The sequence below is a fragment of the Tupaia chinensis genome, unplaced genomic scaffold (genome assembly GCF_000334495.1).
Source record: "Tupaia chinensis unplaced genomic scaffold, TupChi_1.0 Scaffold000361_2, whole genome shotgun sequence".
NCBI classification, from domain to species: domain Eukaryota; kingdom Metazoa; phylum Chordata; class Mammalia; order Scandentia; family Tupaiidae; genus Tupaia; species Tupaia belangeri.
In genome coordinates this window covers 5,745,917-5,768,760 of record NW_006159858.1, presented here as the reverse complement: position 1 = coordinate 5,768,760, position 22,844 = coordinate 5,745,917, and the positions used below count along the sequence as shown (strand labels likewise).

At 41.7% G+C, this 22,844-nt stretch overlaps 2 protein-coding genes across 12 annotated transcripts in view; one reads left to right on the top strand and one right to left on the bottom strand.

The window, feature by feature from the left end:
• Nucleotides 1–5: 5 nt before the first annotated feature.
• On the top strand, nucleotides 6–6,172 carry LOC114008620 (ras-associated and pleckstrin homology domains-containing protein 1-like; the record flags this gene model as incomplete). The annotated part of the gene is made up of 1 exon (XM_027773617.1): nucleotides 6–6,172. A coding segment is annotated over one exon (942 nt), but the record flags the coding sequence as incomplete, so codon positions are not given.
• Nucleotides 6,173–7,455: 1,283 nt separating this feature from the next.
• The window catches only part of ABI2 (abl interactor 2), a 101,232-nt gene continuing 85,843 nt past the window's right edge, over nucleotides 7,456–22,844 (bottom strand). For all 11 annotated transcript variants that reach the window (XM_006153064.3, XM_006153068.3, XM_006153071.3 and 8 more), the window contains 2 exons: nucleotides 20,255–20,428; nucleotides 7,456–11,990 (listed from right to left, as the gene is read on the bottom strand). In XM_006153064.3, the coding sequence (XP_006153126.1) occupies nucleotides 11,815–11,990; nucleotides 20,255–20,428 (350 nt within the window). In that variant the 3' untranslated portion in view covers nucleotides 7,456–11,814. The remainder of the gene's footprint in view (nucleotides 11,991–20,254; nucleotides 20,429–22,844) is intronic.

Sequence of the window (22,844 nt, the reverse complement as noted above, 5' to 3'; positions counted from 1 at the left end):
CGGCCCCGCCGCCGCCACCACCCGCAGCCTCGCCCACCCCCGACAAAGGTGGGTCTCCGGGCAAGAAGGTCGCCAAGACGTCCAGCCCCGGGGGGAAGAAGCCCCCGCCGACCCCCCAGCGCAACTCCAGCATTAAGTCCGGGGGCTGCGCGGAGCACCCCGAGCCCAAGAGGCCCTCGGTCGATGACCTGGTCAGCAAGTTCGCGCCACCGGTGGACTCCGGCTCTCCCAGCAAGGAGGCCCTGCCACCTCCTGCCGCACCCCCCAAACCTGGGAAACTCAATCTCGCAGGAGTGAACCTGCCGGGAGTCCTCCAGGCGGGCTCCGTGTCGGCCAAGGCCTCGGCCCTGAGCGGGCGCGCCAAGGACTCGGTGGTGGAGTTCCCTTCGCCGCCCTCCGACTCCGACTTCCCACCGCCCCCTCCGGAAATAGAGCTTCCTCCGCCCCCCATAGAGATCCCCGCGGTGTTCTCCAGTGGCACCTCGCCCAAAGTGGCCGTGGTTCATCCTCAGCCACAGCCATGGTCGAAAACATCCGTGAAGAGGGCTCCTCCACCCACGCGGCCCAAGCGGAATGACAGCACCCGCCTCACTCAAGCAGAGATCTCTGAGCAGCCAGCAATGGCTCCAGCTGCGCCACAAGTGCCCACCTCCCCCAAATCCAGCCTTAGCGTCCAGCCCGGATTCCTGGCCGACCTCAACAGGACACTGCAGCGCAAGTCCATCACCCGGCACGGCTCGCTGTCGTCCTCCCGCGTGTCCAGAGCAGAACCCACGGCCACCATGGATGACATGGCCCTGCCCCCGCCGCCCCCGGAACTGCTGTCTGACCACCAGAAGGCTGGCTACGGGGGCAGTCACATATCGGGCTATGCAACGTTGCGGAGGGGGCCCCCACCTGCCCCCCCGAAAAGAGACCAGAACACCAAGCTCTCCAGAGACTGGTAGCCGCCATAGGACTGGGTGTCCGCGGTCTGCGAAATCGGTTCTACAATCAGCTCGCCTGGGCGTCTGAGTTCAGGTGTTCAGAGCCTCCTGGTATGTTATTCAGGTAGTGTCCAGCTCTGTGTGTGTGCACATTCCGTACATGCGTGGCTATAGTGTGTGTGTTCATACCCGTGTGTGTAGGGAGGAAGCTGAATGAGTATTTATTCCTTTTCTCTCCTACTCTAACCGACGTTTGTGTACTCTGGGTGGAAGAGGCGTGGAAGGACGTGTGTTGTGTCCCTTATGATTTTCATGTGGAGTGGACCAAAAACTTCTAATGACTTATTAGCGAGTATTTTGTGTGTGTGTGTCCATGTGCATGTTGTGTAGTGTGTAACTAAGGAATCGATGTATACTGTGCTGGTTCTCAGTCTGAGAAACCACCCGGAGTGTTTGGTATATTTATAGGGCTTTTGTTACTTGTTTTATTTTCCCCCTAGTTGGCTGAAGTTAGAACTGCTTGACTGGTACCTTCATTACTATACATACATTAAGGGGCACTTTAATCAGGAAAACCTCTCAGCCTCACAGAGCAGGTAAATAGTGCAGGATGGGGGAACGTTCGCCGTGCACACGTGTACGACCGTCCTCTGCTGCAGCGGCCCCCTCCGCCCGCCAGCCTGCAGTGCCCGGCCATGTAGGCCTGTAACCCCGAGTTCCACTTCAGTACTATCTTATGAAGCTTCATCAGCCTGGCTTCGTGATCCTTCCTCTGCTTCATTGTAAGAGAATGTCAACACAATACCCCTGTGACGCTGTCCCAGTCTGTCTTCGCGTCACCAGTCCTCAGCGTGTGCTTTAGACCAATGTTAAGTATCTGTAAACCGCTGGTCCCTGTAATGTACACGTCCTGCCCAGCACGGTGCAGCAGTGCGAGGACGCAAATCACCCTCTGAAACGCCTTCTGTCTTATGTGTTGCTCTCCGGGAGTGATGGGAAAAGAGAACGGTTCTGGGCCCGGTGCAGGTGGCATTAACCGGGTTGTATGTGGGTCACGTGTGATACCAAGAATTCGTTGCAGATGGGACTGTTTCGGGAGGAAAGGAAATGAGCTGACACGTTCATCCGCAGCTCCTGGAGCTGTTGGCCCGTCACTGGGTGCAGCCTGGTTGGAGAGGTTTGTCCAGGCTGCCGGGTGCTCTGATGGAATAGCGTAGCCCAAGGACAGTGACAGCAGTTACATACTGGGCATGTGCAAGCCGGTCCTTGCTCTGACACACGTACTTCACATGATTCCCACTACTACATGCGTTCTTCTGTGAACTTCCCTTGGTACATGAGAGAAATGTGTACTGCCCCATCAATTTACGGTAAGTTGTTTAGGGGAAAATACCGTCTTAGAGCTGCTCGTCAACAGTCAGAGCTGGCCGTCTGAGCAGTTCTGAACGAGCAGCATACCAGTGCCAGCAGCAGACATCTTTTACACTGTTCCCAAGTGACAAGTGATGCCAGTAAAGCAGGGCAGGGGTGGCCTGTGACATACGTGCAAGTCGTGTGCACACAGGGAGTGGCTATAGCCCTTTCTCCCAGAAAACCCTGTCAGCGAGCGCGAGGGCGGCACCTCCCGCGCCACAGCCGCAGGGCCTCAGCAGTTCCTCCGTATCCTTGTGTACATGCGCCACTGAGCGTCCTCTAAAGCCCTGCTCCTGTAGATGTTATGGACCTTGCAAATCGCTCAGCTTCAGATTTCAAAGTTCTGCTTTATGAAGTGACCTTGAACCCATCTGCGTTGCCCACTGAGCAAGCACAGCAGCTCGGGGAATGCTGGTGAGTCCAGACTGCCAAGCTCCACTGACTGACTCACAGGTAAAGTGATTTCCCAGTTTCCTGCCTGCAGCTAAGAATTACTTAAGGGTCCTTCCTCGTTAGGATCTCTGCACTGAGGGGTAAAGAATTATTCATATGAATCCAGCTGTCCCAAGGGTTTGATTTAGCTTTTTGTTTACATGTGACACACACACACACACACATTTACTTGAGGGGGAAAAATAATGTATCCTCAGTCGTCTTTTATTCCGGATTTGAGCCCCCAAACCACCACCTCCCTCTCCAGCGTGGCACTTCCTGGATTTCTTGTGTTCATGCTGCAGACCGCTGTCCTGACCCAGTGCTTCTGTTGTCCTGAAAGAGCAAACGTCCTTTTGCGCACTAGGGATGCCGAGAGCAGGGACTGTTTTGCCCCTAGTTCGGTGGCTTATCTGATAATATGCCACTTCAACTTCCCCCAAAGACAAATTAACTTTAAAAAAAGTTTTATGTGTGAAACTGACTTAAAAATCTGCAGTGATACTTCATATTTACTTGGTGTTTTACTTCCTAGTGGACTTTTTTACTTTGGATTTTTGTTGGGATGTAGACTTTCTCCTGAGGCAACTATTTTTGTAGTCCTCCTTTCTCTCAGGCATGTTCACGGAAATCACCTCCTGCCCGATGACACTAGTACTGTGCCTTTTCTCCCTGCTTCTACTCCGCAGCCCTGACCCAGCACCCAACGTGGCTTCTTCTGGTCAGAGGCAGTGCCTGGGCAGCTGACGTGGCTGCCGAAGTGCAGTGTGGATGAACTCGCCCTGCCCCTGAACACAGTGCAGACAGGGGCCTGTTAGAGCTAGGAGCCTGCTGAGCTGGTGACACCCTGAACTTCCACAGCAGATCATTTCACACGTGGATCACTGTATGCTTCAATTCTGGCACCAATTCTGACGGGCAGCAGAACCCATTTTTAGTTAATAACTTCCGGTTCATAGGTAATAATAATAGACCAGACTATTCTCTATTGAATTTTACCAGCTTGGCTTTTACTACACAAAACAAACTTAAATATCCTTCTTTTTCTGTAGCTGCTTTAATTCTCACTTGGGAAAAGTAACTATTCTTAAGGTTTTACAGAAACCTTAATAGATCATACTTTTAAAATGTGGAGGACTTTTAAAATGAGAAAAGTTGCTAAATCTTAAGTTCCAAACACAATTTTCAAAAAATGTCAAAGTAATATAGACACAATAGAGTCTCACAGGCCTCTAAAATCAAGGTGCTCCCACCTACCAACATCATCCTGCAAAGGGCTGTGACCAATCCTGGTTCCCTCTCTCTGTTTACTTGTCACTGAAAACAGTGCTGAGTTTCTCAAAGTCCAAAACGGGGGAAGACAGAAATTCCAACAGTGACAGCACTGAGCCCAAGGTTCTGGAAGCTACGCTCCAGTGGTCTCAGAAGCTGCTGTTGTGGGGAGCTAACTGCCAACATGCTCCTGTCCCAGATGTGAGGCCGTGAATTGGCCTGGGAACTCTGGGAGGTGGTAGTGTGGGCTGGCCTGACTTGACTCTCAGGTCACCAACAAAACCTTTTGTCACCTTTATTTCTCGGCTACAAGCAACTTTATGTTGCAAACACTAGGTGATTTTTGACCAAGTAACAAACTGGTTCCTATTTTTCATATGAACCAAACGTTTTCATGTACTTTGAAGAGCTAAGAAATTATAATTAATCCAAAAGACCCTGTGTGATTATTGGTTTGACAGTGTGTTGCAGTGACGTAGGTGTAACCTGGGTTTATATACTTGAGAATGTAACTATTTCTAAAGAACCCTTCAGACTGCAAGTCCTTATGGCACTTCAATTTTTGTTTAAAGCAGGGTATCCTTAACCCTGTAGGAACATAGAACCTCTCAAAACGTTATTTGATCCAAAGAGAAATGCAAATAGAATATCTCTCTCTTCTCAGATTTTCCTTTTAAAATTCAGTGAAACATTTCTGCATGTTTACAAGTCTGTCCCTCGAACAAAACAAGTGCCCCGTTCTTCTTGTGCCCTTGGAAAGTCTATATGGAAATCTGAAATTTAGTTGTAGAATAAACTTGCTAAATAAGAATACGCAAAACATACTTGATAACACTCAAAGGGAGAAACATTCTCTCCAACTCGTTAGCTCTTTGCTTGTTGAAGTAATAAACCATTTAGGAAACAGTACTTGCTGTAACCCCAGTGCCTTGAACTCTTTTGGAGGAATAGCATTAAAAACAAAAACCCAACAAGCAAACTCTGAGGTGCTAATGAAGGTGAAGGAAAGTATAGGAAGGCATTTCTGGTTTTGGAAGAAATGGAAAAAAAGTGGCTGTCTCCCAAGAGATGGCTTCATCTACCTGAACGGGGTCCAGCTGCTTTCTACCAAAGACATTTAGAAAAGTAAGTCAAGTCAGGGTGATGGCGAACACTACATACTTACAAGATGGCCAGCTTCAGAAGTGGCTGCGTTGATCACGGATGGGTATCAGTGTCAAGCTCATGACTGTTGGAGCCTCAGCCTCTTCAGTAGTAAAAGGTCTGCGCACTTAACCGGGGGAACACTCTTACGTTTTGGAAATTGTTCATTGTTCGTTAAGTTTGTGTTAGTAACCTAATACCAAAAACTGCCATTTTTCATGATTCCCCACCTAAATTTTTCTCTCTCCTTGTAAATAATCCCTCCTAGGAAATAAGCATTAACTGGAATGTTTCAAATGATTTTGCTTCATTTTATCAGCCACTAGTGAACTGTTCTTACAAGATGTACAAGATGTATTTAAGATAAAATATCATTAGCTTGTGCTAAGTGTTGTAAAAACATTGTTTATTGTTTTAAAGGAAAATTGCACAGTATACTTAACTGGGATGGCTCCTTCCCCCTCCTTCCCCAATTCTTTAAAAAAACAGGAGTCAAGGCTCACACTGACTTCTGGGCTGGGGGAGCTTTGCCATAAATAAATAGATACAATGTAGAAATATACTTTTTTAAAGCATGAAAAAGATGAACTGCATTATAAAGTACGGGATAGAGACATTATACAGAGGATTATGCACAGCTCGGTGAAGATGAAGTTACAGTTCTTTCTTTCAGCTTTGTTGCTACTATTTTCTTCTACATAAATGTACGCTCCCATTTCATTATGTGCCTTGCTCCTGATTGTGCAAAGCTATATGTAGAGAGATATATATGAGAGAGATATATTCAGTACTACTGACGATGTTTTTGTTCTACTGCCGGATTAAGTTATTTTCCAAATTACTCTCGCCAGTTACTGTCAGTAAACTACTGTGATGGCTTAGGACAGTAGTCGTGCGGTCAGTGTAAATTTGTTTTCCAGTTACATGTTTTCATTTTGTCAGATTACCCAATCCTCAATAAAAGCAAAAACACATAAATATTTAAATGTGGGGGTTTTACTTGAGTATTTGTGGATCGACACCATTGAGACCCAGATTTTCCTTTTTTATGTGTACAGGTATCCAAAAAAACAGGCTGCACGATAGCCACTTAAGAGTGGAGGGTGAATTCATCGCCATTAACGTGGCGAACGTGTTATTAACAGTTTAAACCAACAGAACAGGAGCTCTGGCCATTAACTACAGGAGCAATTAACAGGTGGTGATTACTTAAGGTCTTTCTTTCTTAAAATACTACCTGGTATAAATTAGTACAACAAGGAATGCTTTTTGTTTCAAAGCCTCGGAGTCAGAAGTGCTGGACTGCCAGACTGTCCTGACAAGGTATGTATAAATGTGTACTCAAATGGGTTTATACAGCATTTTATTTACCAAACAAGGGCAAAAGAAGGGAAGCTCCCTCCACTGTCTGGTGTGGAAACTACCGATGTACTTTGGCTTAAGAGGAAGCGCGAACTGTGCAGCCAACGCTGGCTTCAGCCTGGAACCAGGGGCACTTCCACCACCTCCCCAAGTCCACAAGGCATTTCAACCAAAATGTGCGATTCCTGGGTAACCTAGAAGCAACAGGATAATTAAATGGATACTAAACATCTTTTGAGACATGACAGTTTCATGTCTAAAATTCCTCCTATTCTTAAACTCTTTTCTTGGAAACACTTAAAATATAAATGGCTTAACTGGGGACACCACAGTTACTGTATCAGCAGATGCCTCATCAAAGAAAACCACAGAAAAGATGAACTTGGAAGGTGAGGAGAACGGAAACATTTTTCATTACTTTGGAGGCATTTTGCCCACTGTTACTCTCAAACATGTTAGCAAATGCTTTGTCAATTTATAATCAGGTCTGTTAGCCAACAAAGGCCCAGGCTTGCTAGTTCTTTAAACACACTCCTGACCAGTCTGTGATACTCCTTGGCCAGCACCCATCCTCGGTGGTTGATGTGTTTGAGGGAAAGTGCTAAGAAATCCCCCAGGTTCACTATAACAGAAATGAGAATGAAAAACAGCTCATAGAGCAGCTGTCTTGAGAGAAAAATCTTCGGAGATCAAACTAGTTCAAAGCTCAACATTTTAAATATCTTGAACCTGGACTTCAGTGATAAAATGCAGCACCGTAGTTTTTTGGTTTTTGGTTTTTTTTCTTTCTTTTTTTGGCAGCACTGTAGTTTTAAGCAAAAGGAAAGGCAAGGATTATCCCATATGTGAACTTAGATACTGCCTTTAAAAACAGAAGTTCCATAAATAAGTTCACAAGACTCTCAAATATACTTTGTGGGATTTTATTTAGGTCAAGTTCTTAGTACACAGCAACAATTAATTCCAAATACAATTAAAAAATTAAAAAGTGAATGTTCCCCCACTTGTCTGGAGGTGACTTAATGGCACACACAGGAAACATGACTGGCAACAGACGGCTCCCTCACAGTGTCCTGAACGTTTCTCAGCGCACGACACCATCCACTCCCCTCTGGGAGCAAAAGAGTACAACTGGCCAGATCACAAATTGTTCACATTCTTTTTGTAAACCACTTTGTTAGGAAAAGTACATGGACACAAAATATGATAAAAACTGCTTTTCTGAATTCTGAAGTTGCAAAAGAGGTTTCATTTTAGAAAAGTAATAAGTTTGTTTTTTTGTTTTTTTTTTTTTTACAAAAAACCTTAAGAGATTTAGCAAGGATCATTTATACACAGCTAGGCCCTGTCACTTCATTTGTAGTTTTTTCTTTTTTTTTTTTTAGAATTATGAGCATGTCAATAAAAGTAGAAGATCAGCATAAACTCAGAGGTAATGAGCTCGATGCCTCCATTTACTAACAGGCTCTCTCAAGTCAAGCCGTTTGCTGTACCGTGCTCCTGCCAGTGTCCAACTAATAAACTTGTCTCTGCCACACCCACCTTATGGAAGAGTTCTGAGTATAGTTTTAAAAGGGGTAAATGATTTTCTTTAAGATTGCATTTAGTACACTCCTTTAAACAGTCTGAATACTGTGATGGTATTTATCAAAACATGGCATGTCTTTTCAAGTATATTCCTGAAAACATCAAGTAAAACTCCAAACTTAAGAAAACAGCACATTTAGTTAAGACAGTTGTGGTGCAGTGGAAAGAGTATGGAACACTGAGTCAGGAACTACCTTGAGTAGCTGCTCATTGCACGAGAAACAGCTAACACTCGTTAGTCAATGAGACCAAATAGAAGTTTTTAAAATGCTCAGCTCCAAAATTCTAGGAGTCTAAGTAAATCATGTGAGGGAAATTATCACCTTAACACCAATCAGGAGGTTCCTGGTCAGAAAGTTCACAAGTGAACAGATCCCAGAGTCACCTACCAGTCCCTCCATCAAACCACTTTCCAGGACATGCCTCGCTCCCTCCACCAAGAAGAGGTAACTAAAGGTAAAAGAAGAGTTCTTAATGCAGAAAGATCACCTGCTAAGAGAAAATGAAAACAAATGCGAGCTACCATCATTTTGATGGCTCCCAAGTGTCTTTAATCAATAGAAACTGCTAAGGAGCACAGCGACATTGCAGCATCACTGTAAAGGTGCAGACATTCTGTCTAGTGGGCAGTAACTGCAGCAGAAGGAAGGAAGGAAAGGAAAGGATGAAAATGTCTTACACCCAGTTGATACTTAGGAACACAGCAAAATCAACAGGCCCTTACCCACCCTAAGCTGGGAGCAGCAGGTGCCTCTGAGGGAGACAGAAAGGAAGTAGCCAAAAAAATGGAAGATACCTAACATGACATCTTAAAAGATTCATATTTATTTCACACACAGCAGCCTGAATCTTTCACGTCTAGATTTTGACACATTGGCACTATTTTTGTTTCTGATTTATTGCCATGGCCCTAAGGGTCAAAGACAAAGTGTATTTTCATTCACATCCCCATAGGCTTTCAAATATTAATAGCAAAACGGAACTATTCTGTCACTCCTTTTTTAAAGAATGGACACAGTCAAAATATTTCAGGAGAGAAGAATCCCCTCAGATTCCCTCTCGCCTGATAAAATGGTCACGTACTGGTCAGATTTTAGACTTGGATTTTAGAATTACTGGTCTTTGCTACAATATTAATGGTGTGCAGCACGTACCATTTCTCTGCACTCATTCAGAATTTCTAATGCCAACCATCTTTTATTGAGTCACTGGAAAAGTCATGTTTTCTCTATGCAATGCATCATCACTTTTCCAACAACCCAATCATTTATAAAAGAAAATGGGGGAAACAGGACGTACTACCCTCACAGACTATTAATAGCATGCAATCTATGAGACATTACATACATTAAAAGTCTCCAATTATCGTAGGCCTGGCCCATCATCATCACATAGTACCCATCCAAGACAATCTATAGAATTTAAACTGTACAAAAATAATAAAGATATGCAGAAAACCAAGTATTGTCTGTAAAACACAAATCACAGAGAGCACTAAATATAAGAGGAAACCGGTTGACTAAGGATCCCCACTGCAGGCCTTCCCCAGTGGCTGTGCTGTCTCAACCCCGCAGGAGTCCAGCAGGCCAGCTGCAGTCCTGCTCAGGGCCACCAGCTCTGCTGCCTGCAAAGGGGTCCTCTCTCCTGTAGTGGTGAGTCGTGGGAACTATTTGTTGGATTTCAAAATACCCTCTGCCTTATTACCACTAAGCTTTCCAAGCAAACAGCTATTTAAATAAGTGAAGAACTGATTTTAAAACTCTTTCGTTTTACTTCAGGACTAAGAAGAGTTTAACCTTATCCAAGTAGAGTCTAATTTGGGCCCATAATGGAGCTACAGGCTCAGAGGACTTTCAGGGCCATTACTCTGAAATAAACAGAGAATAAAGGATGCCGAGATGAACTATCAAAAGCATAAAGTGGAATGTGTCCTGAAGGCAAGTTAATGAGCGCTCACTCCAAAATGGTGGGAGAAGCTCAAAGCAAAGTAGCTCAGTTGGAAAATGTTTCTTAAAATTGCAGTTTTAATAGTCTTGATAAGGAAACTTTACAGCTGGGTCTTAGTGATCAAGGTTTATCTCAGATGACAGCTTATAAGTGCCCACACCATCTGAATTCCCTCACACACTAAGACACTCTTTTTTTCAGTCAAGTTCATCTATCTGCACTACTTGTCATGTTCAAGGCCTCTGTGAAACACGTGCAGCCTTTTCCCTTCATCCTGCATGGGGAAGGTGCCTGGCAAAGCTCTGCTCTGGTAGAGCCTGGGAGGAACCCACACTGGCAGCCCTGAGCTGGCCCGTCCTCACAGTACTCTGCTGAGCAGAAGGCCCTCCTGAACTCTCGCAGTGTTTCTTTTTATTGATGACAGAAGAGATGATTAGAGACACCTGCTCTACAAGCTCCCTGAATATGACGACCGAATTGCACAGGTTGGCAGGAGATACTGATCATTTCAGAGTTACGTCAGTTTTACCAATGTGACTGGATAACTTTTTTGGCCTAGTAATCTTATCTCACTATTATACTCTTCATCTGAGATAGAAAGTTCAGTTCTTACCGGGAGCAGCTACTTCAGAGTCCAATCACGCAAAATCAGGAGAGTATTTACCTTTTCCTAGAGCTCAGTGACTAAGTGACTCAGTAGCAGCTGATCTGGGGCCATTAACTTTTAGAAGAACACGAGCTAGCCTGTTATTCCCAGTGACTCTCAAGAGACTTGAAAATAATTGCTATTCTCTTGCAAAAAAAAAAAAAAAAGAAACAGTATTCTAAGTAGTGAAAAAAAGTAATAGTTGGTCTGACTTCCGAGATTCTACTCCTCAAAACAGCACCTAAGGGCAAGGGTTCAGGATGCCCGAGAGCACCTGCCCCAGTTCAGCCTCTTCAGCAGCTCAGCAATGGAACCAGCCCAGCACAGTCCCCATCGGGTGCGCTGGCCACTAGCGGCACTGCAGTCACATGCAGCAGCACACTAAAATCAAACCGGCCACTGTTAACCACCCATGGAATGTTTGGAGACTTTCCCATTTCCTCATCGTCCTTGTAATCTACAAACTGAGAAACATGAAGGGACGTGAGTTCAGCATTCACTCGCTTGGGGCACTCAAGTGCTAAGAGAATCCAGAATTTACAGTGTTTAGGGGAAAAGTCATCTGAAATAACTGTAAAAATGGTTAGGCAGAGTATCCAAATATTAATTTCCTCCTTCACACACGTGGAAGAAAGTGAGAGGCTAGGCTACCCACTGGGCCTTAAGGTTAACCCCCTTAGCACAGGCAATGAAGAATATCCAATGCCAGATTCTGCAGAAGAAATTCCAAGGGTGAATAAATTCCTGAGAAAGATCCCAGACTTGTTTTCTGAATCAGTCTTAATTTGACTTGTTTTAGCTACACAGTTACATTGTTGTTATGCCTTTGACATATTCAGAAATGGCCATTTTATTTCAATTCAGATAGCTCAGCATAGTACAAATGATGGCAGAAAGATCCATTCATTCTGACTCAACTTGCTTTTTTGTTTTAATACTAGGGCATAAAACAAAAAATTTTAAAAAGGAAGTAGTTTTTATCATTTGTATCCATCGTTCTATTTCACTGGAGGGAAACCCCAGGGCTTTCAGATAATCTGGGAAGACCTGACTATTCCTGCAAGGGAAGCACAGCCCTGCTGAGCCTTATTCAGAATAATGCATGATGGACTCAACATAATTCCCGGGGAAGAGCCCAGTCACTCCGTTCATAACACCCTCATACCAACCATCGTCATTCTTCTTGATGACATAAATAATGGCGCCTTCCTGAAAGGACAGCTCATCTTCCTTGTCTTTTGTATAATCATAAATTGCCACAACTGGAGAGGGGAAAAAAAAAAAAAAAGGTATAAAAGAGAATACTCCTGGAAAGGCAGAACCAAGTAAGCACATACCCATCTGTCCCCAAGATTTGCATGTTTTCAAGTGTGGTGACTTTCTAAACACAAACCAATTTATATTTTCTCTAATAATTCCAAGCCTTAGAGAGGTTGGGTCTAGGAAAGAAAAAAATAAAACACCTTAATCAAACTGACCTTATTTGGTGGGAATGTACCTCACCGAATAGAGGTACACAAACTCAGAATCAGGAAAGATGGTTATTTTTTCAATTGAGTTAGTGCTGAGACAGACACTATATTATGCCAAGAAAATGTGTATCTTGAAACATCAGAATTATATAATGCAGTGAGATATGAGAGGCAAGTGAGAAACCAGACAGACGAAGGAAACAGCAGATTCATGTCTCTCTTCTCACACTTTCTGGAGCCTGTGCCTCTTCTCTGAGTAGAGTGGTGGCTGAATTCCATCAAGCATGGTCAAGCATGAATGATGATCCACTAGAACACATGCCACTTTATGTCACCAATTTAATATATCCATAATTAACAGACTAAAGATGCTAAGAAAACTAAGATGCTTCTAAGTTCTTACGTGACTCTGAGTGCTAAAATCACTTGGTGACTTTTGTACTTCAACTTTTATCCCAGACAATCTCTGTCTGCTTTATTTTCTTATTTTGCCAGAGGGTACATGTGCTCACTGCAGGATGGGAGGGGGGGGCACCCTCAAGGGGGCATGGTCACACTGCAATGCCTTCTCCTCCATCTCTCCTTCCTTTCAGAATTTTGGAAACACACACATATGCACTCAGCATATTTTTTTTAAAACTGGCAAGTCTGAGACTCAAGCTACATGGTCAACCATGTGGGACCAGGCACTAGACCATGGGGCCAGCCTGTAAGCACTAGACCATGGGGCCAGCCTGTAATCTTGGGTTTTAAGTATAGCATCTACCTCAACAGGTTAGTTAAATCAGAGTACCTTATAACTTGCTCCAATCCACCTGAAGTCTGTTGCTTTAATCTCTCTATCCTTCTGTACCTTTTTGTAGTACTTAGAATTTCACTCAGTGGAATTTCCCATCTATCCATTTTTTCTGGATAAGTGAGAAACAGAAACCACAAGGACTTTTGCTTTAATAAAATTTGCCCTGGTTAAAGAACACTCTGGTAGTTAAGGTACACTGTTCAAATTTTGCACATCAATTGAAGGTATTCTATAATGTTTTATGAAGACCTATAAACTTCTCTTTTTCATTTTAACCTTATAATTCTACACCAAGTATCCTATAGAATTAAACATAAACTATTTGTAGAAGGATTCCATTATCTTTTCTCATAAGATGAAGCAAGGAGCAGCCATCTGAACATACAAGTCTCTCCATACTGCCAACTCCTGGAAGGAAGGATCCACTGCTTACCCATTTCTGTATCCTTAGCACTAATACTTCAAAATAAATCTACATTCTATATGATTCAGCTGCTGAGTCAGGAATAACTAAAACTGAAATATGAATTAGGGAAAAATATGAAGTGATACAAAGTAACAACTGTAAGAAAGTACAAAATGAGAACTTCACATTAAAGTGACTGGTCTGAGCAGAAAAGAATGACCACCAAATCCCGCAGGCATTAGCGACCATATCTAGCAGGTAAGCACCTTGAACTGGAAAGCTACTGGGAAATCAAAATGTCAGTGGGATTACCCATATCAATATGTTCTTTGTATTAAATCACACATTACAATTAAAACATCTACTTATATGGAAAAAGAAAAGTTTATCCGAAATCAGTAAAATCTCATTTAAGTAACTTGGAATTTATGTATAACCTGCCCTGAGATAGAATAAAATTAACCTTGAGATCATCAATAAAGAGTTTAACATAATCTAAATTAAGAGACATTCTAGAACATGATGGGACATTGTTTCTATGAAAATAATGCTGCTTACTTAATTTAGTTTTAATCCTTCTGTCCCCCATCATTCGAATGAAACAATACTCACTCAAAGGTGGCCACTGAATAAACACGCTTGTAATTTTGAGATCCGCAGTCTCTTCCCAGCTCTCTTCTTAAATGACCTCTTGCAGTGTCCGGCAATGATGGTCACCTCTCCCCACTTCTTGACCTTTTCCTCCCTGTTTCCATGACATTATCTTCTCCTAGTTCTCTTACTACTCTGAGTTTCTACCCAAGCCAGGAAACTTGAAGTTGTCCTTGCCTTTCCCTCACTCAACTTCTCCCACATCTCCAAGTACATTAGTTCTGACTGAAAACCCTCCGATCCAAATGCTTCTCTCCATCACAGGTCATTGCCCCAGAATTCGAGCTGGAATGCATGTATCACGTGGGGTATCTGGATATTTTTGAAGCAATGTGAGTGACAAATGGCTTACAGAAATTCTAGATTTTCAACTCCTATAAATACTGATTACTAAAACTGATCTGCAGGATATGATATCTTTAGTCAGGCATCAGTCATAAAAGTGCTCATTCTTTTTTGTCCTTCTCTACTTCAACGTAAGTACAGGAGCACAATCTTCAAGTACATAAAACTTCTGAGTGCCAAAGGGACCGTGCAAACTACTCGTGCTGGTATTAAGAGAGAGAATTCTGCCACTAACTGAATCACGTTTCACATCAGGTGGTTCCCATTTCTTTGCTTTTAACACTTAGGAAAGACCTGGGCCAGTCCCGTAGCCTAGGGGTTATGGGAGCCAAATCCTGGAGGGCCAACCACAGTTCAAATCCTAGCTCCAGTGGCTTGATGAGAACTCCAGGCATGTGTATGTAGCCAGAATCCCGACAGGACAATGTTGGGGGGTGGGAAGGGCAGCAGGTGGCATGGTAGTTAAGGCACTGGAAACCCATATGGCTGACCGTGGTTTGGTCCCAGACCTGGCAGCTCTCTCACTCTCTCTAGTGAGAACAAGTTTAAAAAGAAAATGAAATAAAATAAACTGTTCTAAAAAACAAAAGTACATGGGATCTTATCATTAAACTACTTAAAAATCTTCCATGATTTCCTGTCTCTCTTCCTTTGTCATAGAGGGGGCTGGGGAAGAATAAATGAAATGGGCACTGACAAGTAAGCAGACGTTGTCAGGAAGAATTTAATGCTAATAAACATTATAGCCAAAACCCAACCCAGGTGCCAGAGAGCAGAGCTCAAGCTGACAGCAATGGCTAAGAGACGGCTGGGAGGCCAGCCTACGTGGCATAGTTCTCAGCATACTAGACCGCAGTGCTAGAAGCCACATGACCAAGTGCCGGTCTAGAGCCCTGCCCAGTCGACCTGAAATGTGCCGGCATGCCCAAGATCCCGACCAGCTGGAGGAACGGGGCTGTGGCACGACCAGACCCCATCAAGGTGCTTCGCTCTCTGTGTGCATCTCTCCTGTGTGCACACACACCCTTTCTACCATAAACAAGAAAAGAGGCCATATGAGGCCCAGTCGGAGCAGCTAGATCCACAAGGGGAGGTCCTAGGTTCCCAACCCAGGCCTCCCTATGCACAACTGACTCTGTGCACATGCCTGTGAGCTGCTGGCTGAAGCTGTGTGGGGATCCTGTTGGGTGTGCCTGTTTTTTTCCTCAAAGAAACAAACAGGGTGGGTTCTGAGTATACCACCTACATCAAATCCCAACTCTATTACAAAATCCTTAACTGTCCTTAGATACTTTCTATTCAACTGTATAATGGGAATTGAACAGTGCTAACATCTCAGTACATCGCTGTGTTAACCAAACTTTGAAAACATCACATCTTAGGGCAGTTCAGGCATATTTAGATAGGAAGACTTACTTCCTTCTCTTACAAATCTTTCCAAATTTTTACATATTCATTAAAGAGTTGATTTTTAAAAAACAAATCTTTTCACTGTGCTTTTTCTCTCAAGCAGATTTCTCAGAGTTGCAACTGTCCCTTTGCCTAGAGCAGTGTTAATACGGCTAGGGAATTTGTACAATATGTTAATGTCCAGAGTCACATGCTAGGGTTGTGTTTGGGGCATAATTTTTTCTTAAAAATGAACAACTTTATTAAGGTGTAATTTCGACACAAAACACAAGCACTTAAGTGTAAATAAAGATCAATGAACCAGTACTGGTGTCTGGAAACTACGAGTTTTCTAAATTTCCTTCCTTTAGATGGAATCATACTTTTGCCTGTACAAATACCGGGTGGTCGAAAAAATCATGATGCATTTTTGCAAAGAGAAATATGTCCTGGGGCCAGCAGGTGGTGTCGTGGTTGGGGGCGCTGGATTCCCTCATGGCTAACCGCGGTGCAAGTCCCAGACCTGGTGGTTTGCTCTCTCCCTTTCCCTTTTTCTCTCTGTCTGGTCAAATTAAAAAATAGTAACAACAAATGGAATTAAATAATTCTTTTAAAAAAAATCAAGAAAAATACATCATGCCTTTTCCAGCTATCGAAGTTTTTTTCTTTTCATTGTCGACCAGTATTCCATTGACTGGCTCCATCCAGGGACCAGGTGGGAGACAACTGGCTTATTTCTAGGTTTTGGATATTATGAATAACGCACCTATGAGCATCTGCATTCAAGTCTTTGTGTGAAATTATTGGAGCAGATGGTGGGTTTAACTTAAACCGTCAGCTATATTCCAAAATGGCTGTAATATTTTGTATTCTCACCCAGCAATGTATAGAAGTTCCACTTTACCATGCCTTCTCTAATCCATGGTGGTATCAGTGCTTTATTTTTAAAAAATTATTTTATTGATTTTATTTATTATTCCTTTTAAAATTTGACCAGAGAAAGACCAGGGGGAGGTGAGAAAGCAAGCCACCAGGTCCAGAACTCAAACCAGGGTCAGCCATGTAGGAGGGTCACCATCTTACCAACATGCCACCTGCCGGTCCTATCAGTGCTTTTAATTGTAGCCATTCCAGAAGGTATGTAGTGCTATTAAATTTGGTTCACTGTGGCTTTAAATTGCATTTCCTGGGCCAGCCTTGTAGCAAAGTAGTTAGGTGCCACACAAAGGAAGCCAGATCCATGTAGCTAACCAGGGTTCAAGTCCCAGACCCACTGGCATAAAAAATACTCCCAATAACATGTACCCAGGATTCTGATCAGACAGAAAATTAGAGTAAAAGGACTGCAGTGTGACCAGATTCTGCTAGGGGTGTGCAAAGGTACACAATCTCTCTCTCTCCCTCTCTCTCCCTCCCTCTCTCTCTCTCTCTCTCTCTCTCTCTCTCTCTCTCTCTCTCATACATGGAGACAAACCCTCTGGGGATTAAATTTTTTTTTTCTCACATTTTCCTGCCATGGCCACATGAATGAGCCTGAAAGCAAACCCTCCTCCAGTCAAGCCTTGAGATAAACTACAGCCTCATCTGATACCTTGATTGCAGCCATGTGAAAGTCTCTGAGTCAGAGGGCCCAGCTGGGCCATACACAAAACCTGGGAATAATAAATTTTTTGTCTAAGCCACTAAACTATTAAGTAATTTTTAGATAGCAATAGAAAACTAGTATAGTTTTCACTCCATGTGGAAATATTTTAACCATAATTGCTTCACATTTTTTTTTCTTTCCTTTTACCTTTCCTGGAGATTTAAATTGCATATGTATGTGTATATATATCATCCATCTATAGCTATATATATATATAGGGGGCACATACATGCACACATACACCTATCTGTCCCATATATCTGCTGCTGTTTTGGGGTTTTTTTTTGTTGTTTCTGTTTTTATTATTTTTTTATTTTTTCTCTGTACCTTATTTTAGATAGCTTTTACTGAGTTGTCAGAAAAGTCGTGATGTTCTGACAATGGAATACTATCATGGTAACAAGGTTGCTGTCCTTTTTTCTGCAGCATTACTTTAGATACTGTATTTTTCATCTCCAGAAGTTCTATGTGGATTTCTCTTTCAAAGTATATTTGACTTTTCTCTCATGTTCATGTTTTCCTTTACCTACCTGAACATAACTGGTATTTACAGCATCTATATAACAGAAAATGTCTTTGATTTCCTGCTCTCTAGGGGTCATAGTCTGCCAATGGCTATTTTTCAATGTCTGAACCATTATTATTATTATTATTATTAATTCCTGTTTTAGGAGGGATTTCTGTTGCTTTACCCTGACCAGAAGTGGAAGACTATTATTTCTTAATAAAACTCCCCAGGTGACTCTAATGGGTAGTTAGGTGTAAGACCAGTGAAAAGTAGCTTTGATTTCCTTAACAAACAATTTCCTTCTAGACGACACACATTTCTTCTGAGCTAATTTTAGTACTGATGATATCTAAAAGCTTATGTCCTAAAGTGCTATGCTGGTTAGCTAATATACTCAGAGAAGCTTCTCACTAAAAGAAATGTCTGATATTACTATACAAAGATAGATAGGGACGAATCATTATTCTTTGGAAAACAGTTTCAAATGGAGATACTTAAACTAAAATATCTGTTATAACTCAAAATAATGTTTTAAAGCATGGAAATAGGAATAACTAATAGTGTGAAAAGAATCATTCTTTTTCTGAAGCAGTCCAAAGGAAATAGAAAAGCCTTTCCTTTAGTGAATTTTATTTTTTTTTGGAGAGGTTTTTGCTTTAAGGCACGTGCGCTTGCCAAAAAGACAGAGAGACAGAAAGCGAGAAATCACCCCCAGAGGGGATGGCCACACCACAATCCCTTCTCCTCCATTCTCCTCTCGGGACCTTGGGCATGCACACACGCACATGCACCTGGCCTGAGTTTAAGCCACCGGGTCTGGGTCTCGAACCATGGTTAACTATGTGGGAATCCAATGACATAGCCGTTACTCCAAATGCTGATTCCCCCCTTTCGTGATTTTTGTCTTATCGAAATAATTCATAAAAAAGCTTGTTCAACACAACTAAGACATAACTATCAATTTAGAAATTAATCAAGTGTTTGCCAAATTTTACTAGCATGACTTTAAAAATCATTCACCTAAAACTAAAATAAAAATGCACAGATAATGTGAATAAATAAAACTACTTATCAGTTAAAAAAAAAAGACTCTCTTCAGTACCAGAAAAATGTTAAATTTTTTTGCTTTATAAAACTTTATTTCAACATAATTATGCTTAAAGAAATTCACTCATATGAGTTAATAGAATGCAACGTAAGTTTAGTTTATCCTACACAATTTGGAGCAAAAATTGGCACATGGTTTAAGATTACATAAAAAAAAAGGATTTGCAATTTACTTTATCAATTATAAATGTATAAAAGAGTCTCTATCAGATGCTACTAAAGAAGGCAACAAGAACATTGAGAAATTTACCTTTGGCTTGCCTCAGGAAAAAAGCACATACTATACTGTAAAAGTTCATAAAACTGGTACAACAAAACATTACTGTAATGCTGCAATGCCAGTTTGCAAGTTCAATAACAAATGACTGTAGGAGGGTATGGGAAGGGCCTACATACATACACATGTGGGACTGTAAAAACTATTTAATTTAGGTAGCACTGCACGTAGACTACGAATCTACCGAAACCACAACTCAGGTAATTTCTTAAATCTGAATTAACACTAGTAGCTTACTTCATCAACTGAAGCTAACATGGAAATTCAGAACACTACCTGTTAAAGTTTTTCTGATTTATGTAAAAAGAAGAAAATTAACTTTCTTCCTCTGCTTTTCAGCCCAGAAATGACAGTATACTGAGGACAGGTACTCTTTCATTGTCAACGTTCATGGGAAACGTGCACTAGGTATACTTGGGTTTTGTGTATGAGCACTCAAGTGCGCAATGGAACTCAAAGTTAATGACCACATGATTTTAGGAGTTGACTCTAAAACTAAAATGGCTCTTCTTGGAAGACAAGAGCAAAACACCCAGACACAGTTATAAGAAGCTTTATCAGGGCCAGCAGGTGGCATGCTGGTTGAGGGCACTGGACTCCCACATGGCTGAGCACAGTTCAAGTCCTGGACATTGTGGCTTACTTTCTCACTTCCTCTCTCTTGTCAAATTTATTTATTTAAAGTTAAATTTTTAAAAAGCAGCAGTCTTATCAAAGAAACAAAATTTATCCCCTTGTGAATTACATCTCAATTTAAAAATAAGTTAGCCCCCCATAAAGAAGCAGCAGCTTTGAAAGAAACAGAAAAAAAGGTAACTTAAAATATCTTGGAAGTCAATGTGAAGATAGGTTCAAAAGATAGTTAAAAAAAGAGATTCATTTTCATTTCATGGGAGAGATTTCTTCCCATCCCTTTCTGAAGCTTACCCTTTTCCAAGTAAGATCTTGGAGCCCATGGGGGGTCTTCTTCAGCATAAGGATCACTATATTCAACCACAGCTGCTTCCTCCTCTTCATAATCTTCTGGGGGAGGTGGTGGAGGAGGAGATTCATCAAAGACTGGTTCTTCCACAGGTGGTGGTGGAGGTGGTGTATCTGAAACTAAGAATGTAATCAAGTTCACAACAAAGCTACATACTAAGCGAAGTTGAGTATTTCCTATCCATTTCTAGGTTCATGGAATTTAGACCTAGACTTGAAAATTTATCTTTCAAACAAATGAGAGGGCAACGGAAGTCTTCCCAACAACTACTGGGTCATCAGAAAAGTCATCATGTATTTTTGCATAGAAAAACATAGAAAAAAAATATATCATGACTTTTCCAACAACCCAATGTGCTGAATCTCAGGCATGGCTTTTTCTCTTCCCTGTTGATGGTGGCTGTTGAATAAAGTTAGAGAAAAGATTATTAACTGAGCCTGTGGAACCTGTTTATGCTAATATATAATCCTCTATTCAATGAAATCAGTACAGTACAGTTTGGCTTTAAACTATATGCAAGGAGGAATTATTATCAGAAATATTAATAATCTGGATGTTCATAACAATATTTAATTTATAACAAATTAGATGGAGTCCAAGGAATAGTCAAATTTTAATATCTGCTACTTTCCTCTCAATGATTTTTCTTTTAAATCATCTTACCAAATTGGGAAGGAAAAAAATGACAAGCAACTTTAGGTAACTTTATACATGGAGATGTTCTACTTACAAAATTTTCATTTATTTGACTAATTTATGATTCAGAATGTCTTCAGGCTAAATGTCCAAGTGTACTACCAAAGTGATTTTAAATATTTGAAATATATCAACATATAGTAACATTAAAATATTATCTCCAAACTCAAAAAACACAAAGGTTTCAAAAGGCTTAGAACAGAGGCCAGGAGGAGTTACGGTGGTGAAGGAAACTCCCATATGGCCAACTACGGTTCAAGTCCTGGATTTGGTGGCTTGCTTTCACACTTTCCTTTCTATCTCTAGTTGAATTAAAAAATAACAACAACGAATAAAATAAATATATAATTCTTTTTTTTTTTTTTGGAGAGGTATTTGCTATAGGGCATGTGTGCTCGCCAGAAAGACAGACAAAGAAATAGAAAGTGAGAAAACACCCCCCAGGTGGGGATGGCCACACTGCAATCCCTTCTCCTCCACTGTCCTCTTGGGATCTTGGGCACTCACGAACATGTGCCCGGCGTGAGTTTAAGCCACCGGGTCCAGGACTTGAACTGTGGTCAACTACATGGGAGTTCAGCCACATAGCCATTACACTAACTGCTGTTCCCTATCACTCTTTTTTTACAAGGCTTGGTATATACTTCAACACAGCTCAAGAGAATAAAATTAATAAACTTACACTAATCAACTGCAGGTTTTTTTCTTAATTAAGAATTTTTTTTTTCTCTTTTTTTGGAGAAAGACGAGAGACAGAAAGTGAGACAGAAAGTGAGAAATCACCCCCCAGGGAGTATGGCCACGCTGCAATCCCTTCTCTTCCATGATCCCGAGACACACACATGCGCCCGGCTTGAGTTTAAGCCACCAGGTCCAGGACTCAAACCACAGTCGACTACGTGGAAGTCCAGCGACATAGCCATTACACTAACTGCTGGTCCTAAGAATTAATTTTTTTTAAGCTTTTGTTATAGGGCATGTACACTCACTAGAGACAGACAGAGCGAGGGAGATTGGGAAAGTGAGAAAGCAAGTCCCGAGATCTGGGAATCAAGTCAGAGCCAGTCATGTGGGAGTCCAGCACCTTAACCACCACACTACCAGCTGGCCCCTCAACTATACAGTTTAGATAAACAACACTAATTCTTCTATATGAAGTACTGGTACTATTTACATGAAATTCTCTGAGCAATCTTATTTACTTCCTATTTTTATAAACTACACCTGATTGCATCAAATAGATTTTTTAAGACTGCTGCTGGTAAAAATCAGCCATGTCAACACTATACTCTTGTCTTATTTCAGTATTCTCTCATCTGCTGTGCTATTCCTTGCCATTTATTTTATAAACCTAAAATGTTATTCATAAGCAGAAATTCTTCAGTCCTAATTTTTTTAAACAAACAAATGATACAGATATGTGATTTTAGTGTGTACTTTATTAAAAAATTACATATGGATAGAGTGAAAAACAATATATCATATTTGCATTTGTGAGCTAAAGAGACTGATGTTAAACTATTGCATGAAAATATAAATCCAAAGAAACGTTAAAAAAAAATCACCTTGAGAAACTGCACTACAAAATTACTCAAGAGATATTACCATTGCTCCTTTTTAACCTTTTTTTATTAACTGCCTCATAGCCAGTTTAATAAGATTAACGAAAGGGGCCAGTCAGCAGGTGGCATGGTGGCTGGGGGCAGTGGATTCCCACATGGCTGACCACGGTTCGAGTCCTAGTCCTGGCAGCTTGCTTTCTCACTTTGTCTCTCTAACTCTGTCTCTCTCTGGTCAAATTAAAATAAATAAATAAATAAATAAATAAATAAATAAATA